We start from the raw sequence: 15,991 nt of genomic DNA, 5'->3' as shown, positions 1-15,991 counted from the left end.
TCAAATGACAATTTTAATAGACTTTAGAACAGAGTGTACGAGTATAAAACACTGGTTTTGTATTTCAAAAGTTGCAGGAAGATAGCCAGTCATTTTAAACAGTCTTCTACAAAACATATGCCAGTAGATTACATAAAAGACACTATATACAATATAAAAGAGCAGAAAACAATCCTCACTGTAAAAATAATTTAAAACAAAGTATTTCAATTTAAAATATCTCCTATAGCACAAACTAATACATTGTGACATGCAAGTGAAAACTAAACATATTGCATTCTTTAGTGTAGCCAAATAAGAGCTGTATTAAATTTGGACGACATGCCAACATTTCCCGATGAATACAGGAGGCTGTTCTTAAATATTTATTAACTGTTGTATTATGTTCAAAGAACAGCTACTATACATCTTCCAAAATGTAATAAATATTAAAGCAAAGTATATGAATAATCTACATCGTAGAGTTCATTTGGGCCAATGTTGAAAAAGTGGTTTATAGAAAAATGCTGTTTCACTTACTACTGCACTGTGCAATTGTACAAAATAGTTCTAAAGGCTTGGAAACAATCTGCACTTGAGCATCTGCAACATCCAGTTTTAAGGCAGCCTAGCACTTGAGACGGCAGAGTGGGAGAAGCTGCTTTGCTTTTTGTATCCAAGGTGGAGCTGGCAGTGGGAGAAGGTTTCCCAGCTGAAATGGGACCTCAGCCCAGCAGGTTGTTAATCCGTGTGGAGCCGCTCGGCAGCGTAAACGGAAGCTCCCACCATTGGAGTCTCTCCTGGGGTTGGTGCATCAATAAGTACAAAGGAAGAGCTTCATTTCTGCGCCTTCTTACACGCCGGGAGGAACACTCTTCTGAACTCTGCTTCCACACTGGAGCCTTGGCAATTCCTCAAATGCTATTTATAAAGCAAGCTGCTCTAGATGTGACCTCTGGATACAGCGTGACAGACTCCTACCGGGGGGGATCCTTTCTGTTTAAAATGCCAGAGGAGCCAATGTCAACATCGCTTCATGTCCACAGGAAGTAATACACTCAGCAACCTAAGCATTTTCACAGCACTTCTTGATCAGTCTAATAACCATAGGGTTCCTCAAGTGCTGCTGTCTTGTTTCCATTTTACTGTCTGCTCGCAATTAAGTATGTCTCAAACATACAAAGTAACTGTTAAAGCAAAAAAAATTAGCTGCCACAGTAGGTCTTAGAAAATGCCAGTGTTTAATGACAGACTAGGTGTGAATGAAAGGTTTAGCAGAAGCAGAAGGTTTTAAATAAACCAAAGTGTTACAAAGCAAGAGGTGTGAAAATACCATTCTTTGGTCTAAATTAGCTGTTCCCTTTATATTAGTTTAACATTCCAATGGCTTTTTCAAATCTGTTTAAAAATAATATAAACTGAAATTTATTAAGCAAAAATATGTATTATATACATGGATGCCTGATCAGACAGATGAACTTAAAAGTGAACATTGTGACAATTGTTTAGATAATCCTGGTACCTTAAAAAAAAGATGAGTTAGTGTTGAGTGCGCAGTAATAGATTTTTATTGAAAAAGGTAAAAAACTAAGCATGAAAATCTGTTTTAGTTATTTATAAACACTACGTCCTTATGGTTTTGTTGCTCTAAATTCAGACGTAAACATTCATTCTGACATGCCAAAGCTCCTAATGCTGGTGGGAAGTTCCTGTAACCAGTCAGCGATCACTTTACAGCGCATTGCTCGGATGTTCAGTCCCTGCAGCTTCATTTGTATCAGCTGATTCCTCAGCTGCCCATTCCTCCCGTTCGGCTCCATCCTCTCCGAATCCAGGCTCCTCTTCCTGCTCGGGAGCATCCTCATCTATGCCATTGTAAAACTCCTCCATCTCACTCTCGTCCTCTACATCTAAGCTCTGACTGCGGCACGAGCCGCTCTCACTACTGCTGCCACAAGAGCTGGAAGATATGATATCGTCTTCAGAATCCGAGTAAACCTCAGCACCATGGAAGATATAGCGATTGGGTGGCAAAAACAGATACTGAGTACCTAGAACAGAATTTCAACAGTCAGTGACAGGCTGAAGTAAATGATTCATGCAAGGTCTGTCAGACTGGTGGTTAGAAGATACCTGCATGTATCTGTTTTCAACAGTGACTCTTAACTGACAAATCAGATGACATGAAAATGCATTTATGTTCGTGTATGCATATTTATTATGAAGGACAAAAGAAATGCTTCACTGGAAAGCTCAGTGTTCCTCCTCCCCCTCCCTTTGACACCAAAGAGAATTGATGCTGATTGTTCAGCAGCTTTTTTCATGGGAACACATACTCACAGCTAGACTTCCTCCACCTGTGACAGAATGGGAGCCCCCTGCATGGAGTATCAGACAAAGTCTAAACCCAGCCTTTCCGATGGAAAATGGCAATTTAATTCCTGACTCCTTACATCAGCTACAAGACTGCACACTTGGAGGGCTTCCTTGGAAAGTCTAAAGTTTCCTTCATAACATGCCTCACTCCAGCTGTGAGATTTTTAAGTCCTGTCATGACTTTGTCTTCCAGCTCTACTGCCATACCAAATCAGGCTCTACTATGACCAGCTTCCACACACCTCAGGATCAAACTAATTTTTCTGAAAATGCATTTGAAAATGTTACAAAGGGATTTATTTTTTGATACCTACCTTCAGCCTCCTAAACTTTGATCTTTTAGGTGAGGATGTGATCACTGATTTTAAAACCTACTATGAAATACAAAAAATATTTCCTGCTGACTTCTCCAAAAGAAAGAAATGGTTCAATGAGAGTTACGTAGACAATTGTCTGAACAAAAATAGCCTCTGAAACCCACTGACTGCCTCAAGAGTAACTTATTTATCACTTTAAAGTAAAGTCTAGCATAAACGTATCAGCCAAAAGGAAGCAAAATACTGAAAAGCATTAACACTTACCATCCAGCCTTTTGCTAATCTGTTCTTTCGCGGATCTGTTTACCCAGCACTTCTTCAGTATTTCACTCTTTTCTTTATTTTCTCCATCATTAGATCCATTTTCCTTCATTGTTTCAGAGTTCATTAGCTCACCAGCAGGATTTTCAGGGTTTTCTGATGCCAGCTCTGTGTCCTGAAGCGTCTCCTCTGAGCAGGTCCCTTTAGTCTCTGAGGCAGGCTCACAGTTTTCTACCTTACATTCAGGTGGGTGTTCTGAAGACACCACTGCAGTATCAGGTGGGGTCATTCTTTCAGGTGAACTGGAGCCTTCTGAAATGTTCAGAGGGGTTGGTGGGAGCTCAGCTGAGAGCACTTCGAGCTCCTTGTGCGGCCGTGGAGGCTTTTCTGTGATTTCTGAAAGTTTTACTGAGTTGTAGCAAAGTTTTGTGTATTCGCTACCTAACCTCTGACATAATTCATTAATAATAACATCACAGTCTCCGAGAAGCTCCACGTCAAAGTGTAGATGAGGCAAAGGTTCCCTATTAATTAAGATCTGAGGCACTTCATGGGGGATGGAACCTATATATGGAAAAGAGAATTCAAAGGTAGTTGTCACTTGGGTTTTACTTTCATCAGAGATCTACTGAGAAAGCTCAGGCTTCTCTTCATGCCTTCACTCGCAACAAGACAAAAACAAGCCAGATCAGGAAGAAACCAAGCCAGTCCCAAATTTAACAACAGCAGTTTGAGGTGCTGTGCCTACTGTAACCTGGTTAAATGGTTTTTTCCCTCCATTTTTTTACAGTAAAAAACATTCCTCAATCACTGAGAAACATGCACAGAAATATTGGCTACATTAATGTTTGGTCAAATGTTAAAAATATTAAAATTAGTACTATAATCTCTTTCAGTTATGTTGATGTAGTGCACTTGCTTTATGTACTTAAATGCACAGGAGGAATATACTGCTTTTGAGATGCTTCTGTTCTAATGCCTTCAGGTAACTTTGAAAGCATATCGGAAGCAGGGAGAGAAATGACTCTTAGAACAGTCATTCAGGTTTAAGAGTAGTTTTGAGATCATAATTGAATTACCTTGAGATCTTCCTGGAGTGTAGAAAAAGCACTTAGAATTTGTTGCTTTCTCAATTTTGCATTTCAGCTTTACATAGGCAAGCAGCTTTCATATTAGAAAATGTGGTGCTCACTGAATTGAGCCAAGGGTGTTTCTTAGAGCTTGGAGTTTCTAAACTGAGAATTCCACTTTTGATCCAAATTTTTTAAAGAAAGTATTACCAGAGACAGTCACTTACTTGGGATCAATGCTACTGGTCTTACTTTGAGTGAAGACCCAATGACAATAAGGAGATCCACTTCATTTTTGTCATACTTCATGGCACGGTGGAACTGCTCAGGCAGGTTCTCCCCAAAGAACACAATGTCCGGCTTCATGATAGCCAGCGGCTCCTCGGGGGGGCAGCGGGGACACCGGGGCACCACCTGCACACAACACCTCCTGTTACTGCAGTGCAGGGCTGGGCCTCTGAAAAACTCACACTTTGATATTTCACAGGCACTTATTTTGGCAGAGACAGGGAAGTTTCAGTGATATTTCCTCATGTCATTGTTCTGTGGATGTACAGACAACTACAGTTTTTACTCCTGCCTGCAGCGACTGCACAGGGAAATAAAGCTACAGCAGGAATAAAGAGGGAGAAACCAGGCAGGTCTACACCACTAAGGCAAAGCCTAGCAGTCATGCTCAGCACCAACTGAGCACACCTCCCATTTGACAGGAAAGTATTTTTCTTAGTTTAATCAGAGCAAAAACTTAGATGTCGCTGTCAGGTTCCAGTCGAGCATCTGATACAAGCCCTTTCCTAATCCAAGAGTCTTTTGCAGAGCTTTACCTGGAGCTTCTCTCCTCCAAAGGACTATGTGTGTTACACACACAAAGCTACAGAGCACTTTACAGAGCACTTCGGCAGGCAGCTGGCTAAGAGCATATACAGCAAGAACAGAGACCAAAACTTCTGCTTGGTGTCCATTCTGAACTTTTCTAAATCCTCCAGAAACAGAGCAGAATCCTGTTTCACTAACAAAAGTGGACACGAGTTTGTGGAGAAGTAGATTCCCTTTTCTCCTGAAACCAGAGAGTTTCTGATCTTTGGGACCTCTTTCAACTCTTTCCTATCTTAGGACTTTTTAAGAGAGAAGAAAAGCAAGAAGGTGAGTGATAGATCTACAGACAATACTGAGCAATTTTCCTTCTAATAGTTCAAGTCTTCTCAGTTGTAGTGTTAAAATATAATGCTTCACAATAAATCCAAGTAGCTGCAATCATATAGAAACCATCACAAGCTACAAAATAGAGCTATAAAGGTGTAAAGATACGTATATTACCTATTGCAATAGAAAAACATCTGAAAACTGTCTTTTAAATGCATAACAAGTCCATCCTATACAGAGAATAGCTGCAGAAAAAAATAATATAGAATGTAGAAAGTTTAAGTCAAAGAATTAGTTTTATGGATGCCTGCAGTGGGACAGAAGACAATACTCTCCAAATTAGAAAACATCAAAAGTAGAAGGCCTTCCTCTAGTGTCAAAGGATCTTTCCCAAAAATTTAAAGTCTTTGAACAAAGAAAAACCTTGTGGGAAGGATGCCTAAGAAGCTATTTGGTACAAGATCTAGGAACTTGTGTGGCAGAAACCCTGCACCCGAGCAAGAGAGCACCCAATAATCCCACAGTCAAGGGAAACCAACTGAAGAATTCCCCAAAAAGGAGCAGATGACTAGAATGAGTCTTGAACTTTTTCCTCAGATCTTTATATACCAGAGAGAGAAATTCTAACTCCAGCCAGCTGGCTCTGGAGGTAAAGGAGCAAAAAATATCTGTAGGATGTTCTCAAAAATAATATTCTTAATAGCAAAGTAAACCAGATTTCACATTCAGTATTTCAGTGTTACAAGGCTTCAGGCTTACGAAATTCCCATTTCTTAAAGCTTTAACTAAAACATCTCTTCTTGAAAGGCTTTCATTGATTTCTATTTCAGATGTAATGCCTGAAGGATTTACATTCCTTCCATGTTTCTTGTCTGAAGTTGCAACTATGGACTCTGAGGCATTTATCAAAAAAACCAATGAGCCTGCAGAAAGAGTCCCCTTTCATTTGCATAAAGAAGATCTTTTTGATCACAGAATCATCACCTCTGTTCCTTCAAAAGAAGGGGAAGAAAGGCAAAGGCAGAGAGGGTCTCTCCAAGTCAAAGGTTCATCTGCTCTGACAGAGCAGAACCAACTCCTGCCTTGGTCCCAGGTCACTTGACACCCAGACATGGGGAGTTTGGACGATGGAATAGTTCAGGAGTCCTAGAAAGCAACACGCACATTCCATTTGATCCTTGCTCAGAGCCTGCTCTGTGGTTAGCAATTTCTCCATATATCAGCTGCTGTTTGAAACACATTTTTAATACAGGTAAATGCTCAAAGAGCAGCCAACATTATAGAAGACTAAGAACACTTTCTCAGTATGACTCTAAATTCAGATAAACACAAACCAGGTACAAATCCAACTTTCCACTTACCATTTAACCTCTACTTTTTCTCAGAGGAGCCACTAAAAATGGACTCTTAAGGTTTTGTTCTGATTTTTGCCATTACCAAATTTTTGCAGTACAGTATTTGAGTATACTTTTAAATACCAGGGGAAATGCTATAATACAGAGAGGCACTTTTATGAAATACATGCAGAGATATGGAGGCTTTTAAAAGCAGATCTTGTAAGCAATCCCAGTGTGGTGTTTCAGGGTTTGGTTTTCTGAGAGAATTACTTATTAGAAAGCTGCAGTGAGTTAAAGTAGATTTTTTACCTGATTGAAAATATCTCCTCGAACAACTTCACAATCAACTTTGTATTTACAGATCAGGCAGGAAGCTGTTGCAAAGGAACCTGAGGGGAAAAAGCCGTATGGTAGCATCAGGATTTTCAGTCATTCAGATTTGGTCTTATGCCCAAGCTGTTTTGACAAAAAGGCTGTTATGTTGCAGTGCTACAGAAATCAGGCATTTAAAAAGGTAATGTAAAATTAAGAGGAGATAGTTGTAATACTATAAGTTGTTCTTCTAGGTGTTAGTCAGCAGAAATCTTGTTTTAGGAGTAGCAATATACCACGTGCATGTCAACACAAATGATTCTGTGTCCTCTCATTCCCCTGACCTGTACAAGCACAGACAAGGAGCAGAGAACAGGGACTGCCCTTCTCGTTACACAACAGTGGTGCTGCAAACAGCATCAGCAGCACAGGAACCCACAGCAACTCAACAAACGGTAGCACAGAATAACTAAGAAAATGCATTAGTAAAGACAATATGCTTTCAGGGTGCTGTATCTGGGTAAGACAAAGAGAGTGAAAGCACAGAAAAACCTGGAGCAAATCAGTTATGAGCAACTGGCAGCTCAGGTCTGCTGATGACTGCTGGCCTGCAAACTGTACAGCTTCTGAAACCTTGCTCAGCATTGCAGCTCCCCCAGCATGAGGGATTCCAAGGACTATGGGAGATAAGACAGTTATTTGCTCGTTCTGATTAGCTGATAGTAATAATTCAGAGCTTCATACAGCATGTTAGGGACATGTCCTCGCAAACCCAACTCTGAGGCATCTGCTGCTACCTCCCTGCAACTCCATTATGTGAATTATTTTTCACCATCAGAAGTTTGGTGCCCATGTATGAGCCATTCCCAGCCAGCAGGCCACGGCCTCTGTTCACTCAGCTCCAGCAACAGCAAGGAATACAATCTAATTCCAGACGCATTGGTTGAATGCAAGAGCATTTTAAATACAGCAGAATGCATCTCAGACACCATAGTTTTCATAGCAGGAACTGTACTGTAGGTCTGCAGTGACAAATGGGTCTGAAGGTTCACATATGAACTCCCCAAATCACTGCACAGTTCTTTGTTAACTGCCCATGATTAACTTGCCATTGCCCCAGCCAGAGGAAAAAGTAGAATAAATACAGCACTGTGAACCCCCCCCAAAAGAGTTATGGTTTCTCTTTAGCCACCACCATTAGGCAACAACCATTTGGTAAAGAACAGCAGCTGTAGGTCAGATGAAGGTTGATGTGCTCAAAACAACCTTTGCTCATTTCCAAAGGCCTCAAAATCTCCAAGTGCACAGCATGTTACTAAAGAATGTTTCATTTAGAATCACCTTACACAGGACGTACACTGAAGATCGTCTGTGATCCCATCCCTGGAGCGTGCAACTGGAAAAATGGGGAGCTTGAGCAGAGCAGTTATGTGCAAAAACCCATCCATGTAAGAGGTTTGTGATAAATGCCTCAGATGGAATACCAACCGAAAGAAAACGTGTAACACACTAAGCACAGATGGAAACCAGCACTGGGGTTGGGGAGCTGACAGGCAGATGCTGCTGTGTGCTGCCTGGGCCCCATTCAGAGCACTGTGCTTGCTCTGTCTGGAGAATGAAAACCTATGGATCTGGCACTGAGCTAAGCTTTGTAGGTATGGAAACCGTATGAGTTTGGCCCCTGGCAAAGGTGCAGTTAGATGGATGGGCCTTACAAACATGCCACACTGCTTTTAGACAATTTATTTGTCTGAAGTTTACTAAATGATCCAAACATGCATTTAAGAACTAATTTTCTGCATACTTTTCTTGAAAATTAATCCTTGGACTTTCAGCTTGACATGTGCAAGTCCTTGGAAATGGAAAATATATCAAGCAATTAAAGCAATTCCACTTAATTAGGCATCATAATTATAAAATGTGTATGACACTGAAGGTGTAACAAGATGATCTTCAGCTCAACTGAACTGGTGATTAATCCTCAGTGTTTTGTACATAAGGTGGAGTCACTGAAGTATCAGAATGTTGTAAGATTTCAGCAGAATATAACCTAAATAGTCAGATAACACCTAGACTCCCATTCCATTGTTGGGCAGTGATTGGGACCTATGGCAAGATTGGTTTCCATGTTATGTTCTCACACAGATCAAGAAGCACCAAATGCATTTTGGAGGTTACAGTCTAAGCTTGTGCCAACAGGGTGTGGATCTTCACTGATACATGGAGACTTCATCAAGCTCAATTCCTGAAAGGAGTTATTTCCACTTGAAACACCTCTGATTTAAATATGTAAGCTGTCTGCAACAAAATTTCAACATTTAAAAAGCAGAATATTTGGTGGCAAGAGACAGGAATTCAAGGAAAGAAGGTTTAATTCCAATAGCAATTACCTTGTCACATGCACCAGTAAGAATTCCCACAAGGAAAGTAAGTGAAACTAAACCCACTAACCATGACATTGTATTATCCTTTGGATTCCTGCAACCTGTTCCAGTGTGTCTATGTTCTGAGTATAGTTGCGAAGTAGTTTTCCTTCTTTATCCATCAAAGCGATGAACTTGTGGCACAGAGATGGCTGGAATTGTCCCGGGTAGATTTCCTAGGGAATTCAGAAGCACGTTAGACAGTGGAAGTGGATACAGTCTTTAACTGAGCTGAACCCTGTCCCCAGCAATCACAGCAGCTGTTACCGTGGTCCCTCCCTGTGCCCTTTGCCACTGCTCTGGCATCCAACTCCTCTTCCCACAGCTCAGCTTCTCATCGTGGCAGGATGAACTGCTCTGTGCAAGCTGGGATTTTGTTCTTTTCACAGCATAAAAGCAATGTTTAGATCTTTTTCTGGTTTTGAGAATTATGAAATAGGAAAGCTTTTTATCCTTTGTAAGTGTCAAGTGACCTCAATATTTGTTACTAGAAACATATATTCTGATGGACAGAAAGGGAAAAGGAGAAGTGAAAAAGAATAAAAAGTATCAGCTAAATTTGATTTGGATTTTTCTGGTAAAACCTGTGTATAGACAGGCTTCAAGTAAGTTGTTTTTACTTGCTGTGGTGTTTTTTGGTTTGGGGTGTGTTTTTTGGGAGTAAGGTAGTTTTTTTTAATATTAAAACCCAAAGGAACTGGGTATACTAGTAACCATCAAAATTTGCTAATACCTGGATAGGAAGCTGTCAGAGAAAGCCAAGCAGACAAAGAATGGATTGAGTTTTCTTTTCCAATCTTTGTAACATGACAGAGCAGTAGTATAAATTGTGAGCAAAGGGAAGAAAGAGTGAGCACAAACAGTAGTGACTGATTTTCACAAGTCCTTCCTGGTCCTGTAGAAGTTCTTATATCTTGGGTTTGATTTTTTTTGTTCTAAGAAAATTGAAGACTAAATGCAATTGGGTTTTTTTTTGTTTCTCCATATGTCTACAGCTTCTACAATTCCTTTTTGTCTAAGAGATGTAATTGCTGCTTTTGAAACTGTTAATATCACTGAGATATTTTCAACCATCTGAAATGGTTTTGTGTATCCTGAACTACAACAGGAACAGTAAAATAAGCTTAAAAAAAAGAGAGAGAGAGAGAATGTTGCTTAACATTTCTAGTTTTTATCTGAGTTACACATTTTAATATTGTTATCTCTCTGAACTGACCAAGACAAGAACTGTTGGAAAACCATACCTTTGCGAACTTAAAAAACGGCCTGGGATCCTTTCTGAAGTATTCTATATCAAACATTGCTTGAGGATCTGGAAGGTCTGGGAAGTCTACAGCAAGGCGTGCATAGATGCCATCCCTGGATCTAAAGTCAGGTATTCCACAAGACACAGACACCTGAAATACATATTTGCAATCTGAAATAAGTGAAACGACATACTGGACTATAAAGAGTTGCTATGATAAAAACTCTGGGAAACCACTTTTTGTATGCGCAGTGCTCAGAAACATTAAGAACAAAATCAGTCTGGGTTCTCTGTATTTATTTTTCTTTCCTTTATTTTTTTCCCCCGTTTTTTTTGATCCAATGTAACAATTCTCAAATCACAAGCAGAAGAAACAGCACAGAAACAAAATCTGACAAGTGGATAAAAAACCCTTTAGTACAATAACAGGATACCAGAACTTGCTTTTACCACTGGAAGTTTTGTAAGATATGAACAAAAATGTAGATTATTACTGCATTAAATTTAATTAATAAGTGTTTACTGATCTGCAAACTCAGGCTTAGATATGGTGGTTGATATTTTTTTTTTTTTACACACTAACACAGAATAGTCTTACTTCTGAAAAATATATTCTTACTTTTGAAGAATAAACCCCTTTTGATAAAGTTGTTTATTGATATACATTGCTTATCACAGCATTGTAGTAGTCAATAAGGGCTAAAATTATTGTCTCAGATTATCCCAAAATAGGATGGGAAGAGGAGGAGAAACAGGTGTATGAAAGTATGGAAAGAGCAAAACTGGGAGTAGCAGTGCTCTTCTAAAAGCTGATTTGAATTACTCATCTGCTCTGAATCGTGTCACACCATCTGTGTGTGAACAGAAGCAAGAACTGATCTGGTGCACAGGTACAGAGTTGAAAATGTGCAGCAGTTCAGAGATGTTCTTTAGTCAAACAGCCTTATCACCATCACAGAGCAGCACGTGCCGAAAGTAACATCCAGTCTGCTGAAATCCGATCAGACTGTCCGTATGATCATCCTCCTCCTCTGTTCCCCAACTCTTTTCCTTTTCAAATCCTATTCTTCTAGTCCCTCAAGCTCCATCTGGTATTTTAAGAGATCCAGTGAGATTTTGTTTTAAAAAGTCATCACCTTTGTCTGAAGACTAGGATAGAAAATGTTCTGGACAGGTAATGTGTTGTTATTCCATAACTATTTTGCATGGAATCAGCTGTCTACGAGTTTCTATGTCTAAGAATATTTTGGTATGAGAAGAGAGATGGTGTCTCCCCTCCAGTCCTTGCAGGGGACTGGACTCTTCCTCCCCAGCACAGTGATTTGGTCCCATCCCCTGCATGCTCTACTGAAGTATTGAACCAACCTGTCTCCGTATTTTCACACTTGTTGCAGCAATACCTACCCCAGCTCCAGTCAAGACCATGATCTTCTTGCATTCCTGCAAAAGTTTCACAGCATCATCAATGGTGTTAATATCTTTCCTCTTCTTCCTTTTTGGTGGCTCTGAAAGGATGTTTATCACAATTTGCCACAGAGTCATGTCATCCAGTTCAGGTGGGGGGATCGTTTCTGGCAGCAGGTCCTTCAGAATCGTCCGTGGGTCTGTGCCTAACATGAGATGCTGCTGAACAAAAGTGTAGGGACCTAAGAAAATTTAAAAAATACAGATATTTAAAATAGAGTCAAGTACTGCAGATGATCATGGTCATTGTTCCATTTAGTAATGATTGCTACTACAGTTTCATGAATCCGATTTAATGCTCCATCCATCAAACCCCCTGTATTTTGGTCTAAACTCTGAAGTGACAGCTGGGAATTTTATTTATTTATCATGATTTTATGTTAACCCATGAAGGATTTCATAGAAAGTCAATCAAGGTTGAAATCCCAGTTCACACCAAACTTAATGGCTTTTAGAGGTGCAACAGGATCTTCACAATATGTCTCCACCTGTATTTTCCCAGCACTTGGTATCTACAGGAATGAGCTGAAGAGACAAAAAATATACATATACTTTCTAGTGGTATTATAAACCATCACTCTAAATAGACGCACAGAGCCCAGTAATCCATGGATTTTTGTTGTTCTTTTGGTCATCTAACACGAATTATTTCAGACATAACCTTCTAAAGCCATTAAATCAACCTTTCCAGAAACACTTGAGATTAGGGCTCACTGTCTTAAAATCATACAGGGATCATCTTCTTGTTCCTTAAAGAATTAATATTAAGTAGAAATACGCCATAAATCAGTTCAATTTAGTGAGTCTGTATGTATGCTTTTAATAGGGATTGTGGCAGGATTTCTACACAAGGAAAGAAAAGACATTGGCAATTTTAATCAAAATACAGCAAGTTTGAAAGGCTTCATTTTTAAACCCTTAAATAACATACAGAATACAGCCAACACCTCTGAGCTGTTCAGAAGAACTAATTGCCAATATTTTTGCAATAGGAAAAATCATTTGAAGACTGGGGAAAATTAAGTGACTGTTTGAAGGCAAAGAGCATCCAAGAACATGCTCCAGGCTTCTACCTATACGTGGTCTTGGGGTCCAGTCACTGGAACTTGCATGTGAGGCTCTGTCTTCTTCATCACTGTCACAGGAGTGAAAACCATTGGCTATGATTTCATCGCTGAAGAGGAAGTTTTCTGCAAGACAGCACAACCAGGGGGTTACACTCCAGCCCAAGGGCACAGGTATATCTTCAAATATATCACAAAAACTAAAATCACATGCTCAATAGGCAGTTTTGTCACTTAGGCATAGAAAATGTCTATTTTTCTTCACACTTATAGAAACACTTTCAAGCTGTCGGTAGATTTACTGCAGGGCTTGCTACCTTAATGCTGAGCTTCGGGGGGCTGGATGCTGACCTTGATGAAAGGTCATTCTTCAAAGTGTTGGGCATTATAGATATTGCACTGTAGAAAAAATCCAAATATTTTTAAAGTATAATTAAAAATGTCTTTCCCTTACAATTCTCACTGCATTCAGCTCATTAAAAAACTGGGTAAAATGAAAACATCACCATAGCAGACAGATTTTTGACTAGGTTTTAAGAGCATTTTAATAGCATTTTCAAAGAAACCCACAAATGCACATTTGCTACAACGAATTTTGTGAAGATGCTGTTGTGAGCAGCTGAGCTGTACTGGTGACCACATACACACTTTATGATATTTCAGCTGTGACACAAAACACGCTTCCTTGAACCACCTTCACTAAGTTTCTCTGTCCATTTGCCCCTGCAGCTGGGTTTGGCTCAGAGTGCCAGCGTCACCTTGGCTCAGCCTGTGGCCTTAAGCCAGAGTAACTCAATCTGACTTCATCTCAGACCTTGATGAACGAGTCCAGAGGGAGAACAAGACACTTGTGAGCTCACACTGAAGGGGAAATCTAAATTCCAACCTGAGCAGCTTATTAGATCTTAGATTACTAAACCTTTTCTATTGGCTTTATTAGAAATAGCCTCAGCACCTGTAGCTTCATTTGTTGAAAATCTAAGATAGGAACAAAGAACAAATTTAGTTGTGCTCTCTAAAGCAAAGAATCACTATAATAGTTCTCAGTCTCTATCTGAAGAACTGAGGAATCCCCTACATTGTTTTAGCTGTTACTCCACTCGATTCTCAAACAAAGAACACCACAAAACACCATCATTTTTTTTTATTTAGAAGTTGTGTTGTTCTTTCCCTTCTTGGCATAAATACTTTATTTTTGATTAGAACAGAAAGAGGTCAATGACAGAAAATTGCTGTTGGTTCTTCCTGTCTTGTTCTTCTGAGGCCACAGGTGCTCATGGACATTACTATTTCCTATTAATCTATGTATTTACAGCATTTCAGTTCCATCTCGTTACGCATGAAGTGAACATATTCAGAATTTTGGAGAAGGAAAAAGTGTATTAGTACACATCAGTAACTGTGAGGTGCAAGTTTCACTGAAACGACCTATATGGCTTCAGTATCAAGAACCAAAGCTTACATTGTGAAAGACTGCTCACACACAGGTCAGGGTGCCTGGGATTTAAGAAACAGTGACAGATACAAGCAGGATAAAGTAACAGTTTAAATTGTAACACTCCCTGTGTATTCCGCAAAGGACCACAGGGAGTAATGCTTGCCAGAACTAAGCCAGCCACAGCAAAACACACCTGGGGATCTGAGGGACTTGAGCAAAAGGCTTCATGTAAGGCACTGGTAAGAGATCATTAGCTTTGCTCTGAGCTGTTCCAATGGAGTTTTTAAGTACTGAGGCTGATCCAGGTTTATCCTATACCTCTGTTCCTTTTGGATTGCTTTTGCACAGGCAGAAATTTTCTGTAGACTTTTACTATGGAGTTAAAGTATCTTTAACTGCATTCTGGGATAAAATGTAAAGGCTGTACTGGCAGAATGCAATGTCTGATACATTTTAATAAGTCTTTCCACTGCTTAAAAAAAAGGCCAAAATTAACAACTCCAGCAAGAAACAACTCAAACGTGATCTGTTTGTACTGTGAGGTACTTTCAGTGATGCTGGCCACCAGTACACTTCAAATATGATCTGAAAGAAACTTTTTAGAAAGATTAGTTTAGTTTTGTGCTGCAGTTGCTGAAATCTTAACCAAGACTGTCACTTGAAGTAATTTAAAGAACTGGTCAAGACTGCTGCTCCTGAGCTTTATGTGCAAGTTTCTAAGGATCAGAAAAAATTAACACGGTGGAGATTATGAAAAGGAAACCGGGCTTATGATTTTTCATTTTTAATAACTTGTTGCCAGCAACATAGCAGAATAAATGCTTTCAGGGCTGAGAGCCGAGCCACTGTCCCTGCGCGCCGCCCGGCACAAGATGCCTTGACAGGGACGGCTCGGAGCTGCCTTGGATCGGGGAGCCGCGGGGCAGCGCTCGCTGGCATTCGCACCCTGCGCGGGGCTGGGGCAGTCGGGGCGCAGGGCCCGCGCTCACCGCGGCCCGGGCCGGTGACATCGCGCCCCGTGCGACACCCGGGACTGGCGCTGTGCGGGGAGGAGGGACCCGCGGAGGAGGGGAGGGAGGGGAGAAGGGAGGGGTCGGTCCTCACCGGGATGCGGGGCCGGCGCCGCGGCCGCCCCGTTCGAACACTGCGCCCTCCCGCAGCCCGGGGCCGCCTCCGCCGCGTCTTCGCCGGGCGCCGCCTCCGCGCCCTCCCCCTGGTCCCGCCGCGGAGGCGGCTCCGTCCGGGGCAGGCCCCGCAGCCCGGCCCCGCTGTCCGCGCCGCTCCGCGCCGCCGCCGCCTCGCCGCCGTCCTCCCGCTCCGCCCGGCCGCCATCGGTCGCCGCGGCCGCCGCCTCCCCCGGCGGCTCCGCAGGCACAGCGGCGGCGGGCGCGGGCGGTGGCTCCGCGGCGCGGTCGGGGCGCGGTGCGGGCGGAGCGCTCCCCGATCCGCGGCGGTGCCGCTTGGCCGCGGGCTCGGCGCTGTCGCTGCCGGGGCCGGCGGGGCCGCGCGGGCGGAGCGGCGCAGCGTCCCCGTCCGCCATCTTGGCGCCGCCGCAGCCGCC

General features: G+C 41.6%; 1 protein-coding gene across 1 annotated transcript; it reads right to left on the bottom strand.

The window, feature by feature from the left end:
* SIRT1 (sirtuin 1) lies at positions 1 to 15,970 on the bottom strand. Its single transcript, XM_039554008.1, has 9 exons — positions 15,535 to 15,970; positions 13,002 to 13,118; positions 11,869 to 12,110; positions 10,463 to 10,615; positions 9,247 to 9,394; positions 6,793 to 6,872; positions 4,231 to 4,417; positions 2,937 to 3,497; positions 1 to 2,030 (listed from the first exon to the last, which is right to left on the bottom strand). Exons 1-9 carry the CDS (start codon positions 15,968 to 15,970, stop codon positions 1,711 to 1,713), a joined length of 2,244 nt encoding a protein of 747 aa, XP_039409942.1. The 3' UTR covers positions 1 to 1,710.
* Between the last annotated feature and the right edge of the window lie 21 nt (positions 15,971 to 15,991).

Source organism: Corvus cornix, chromosome 6 (genome assembly GCF_000738735.6).
Source record: "Corvus cornix cornix isolate S_Up_H32 chromosome 6, ASM73873v5, whole genome shotgun sequence".
NCBI lineage: Eukaryota > Metazoa > Chordata > Aves > Passeriformes > Corvidae > Corvus > Corvus cornix.
This window is presented reverse-complemented; position numbering and strand designations above follow the sequence as displayed.

Bases quoted from the DNA above. Each gene is read 5' to 3' on its own strand.
- SIRT1 (XM_039554008.1), bottom strand. From the start codon at position 15,970: ATGGCGGACGGGGACGCTGCGCCGCTCCGCCCGCGCGGCCCCGCCGGC. The intron at 13,119-15,534 runs GTGAGGACCGAC...GCTGTCTTGCAG, and splicing joins GGCGCCGGCCCCGCATCCCG to AAAACTTCCTCTTCAGCGAT. The intron at 3,498-4,230 runs GTAAGTGACTGT...TTCCATATATAG, and splicing joins ACCAGTAGCATTGATCCCAA to GTTCCATCCCCCATGAAGTG.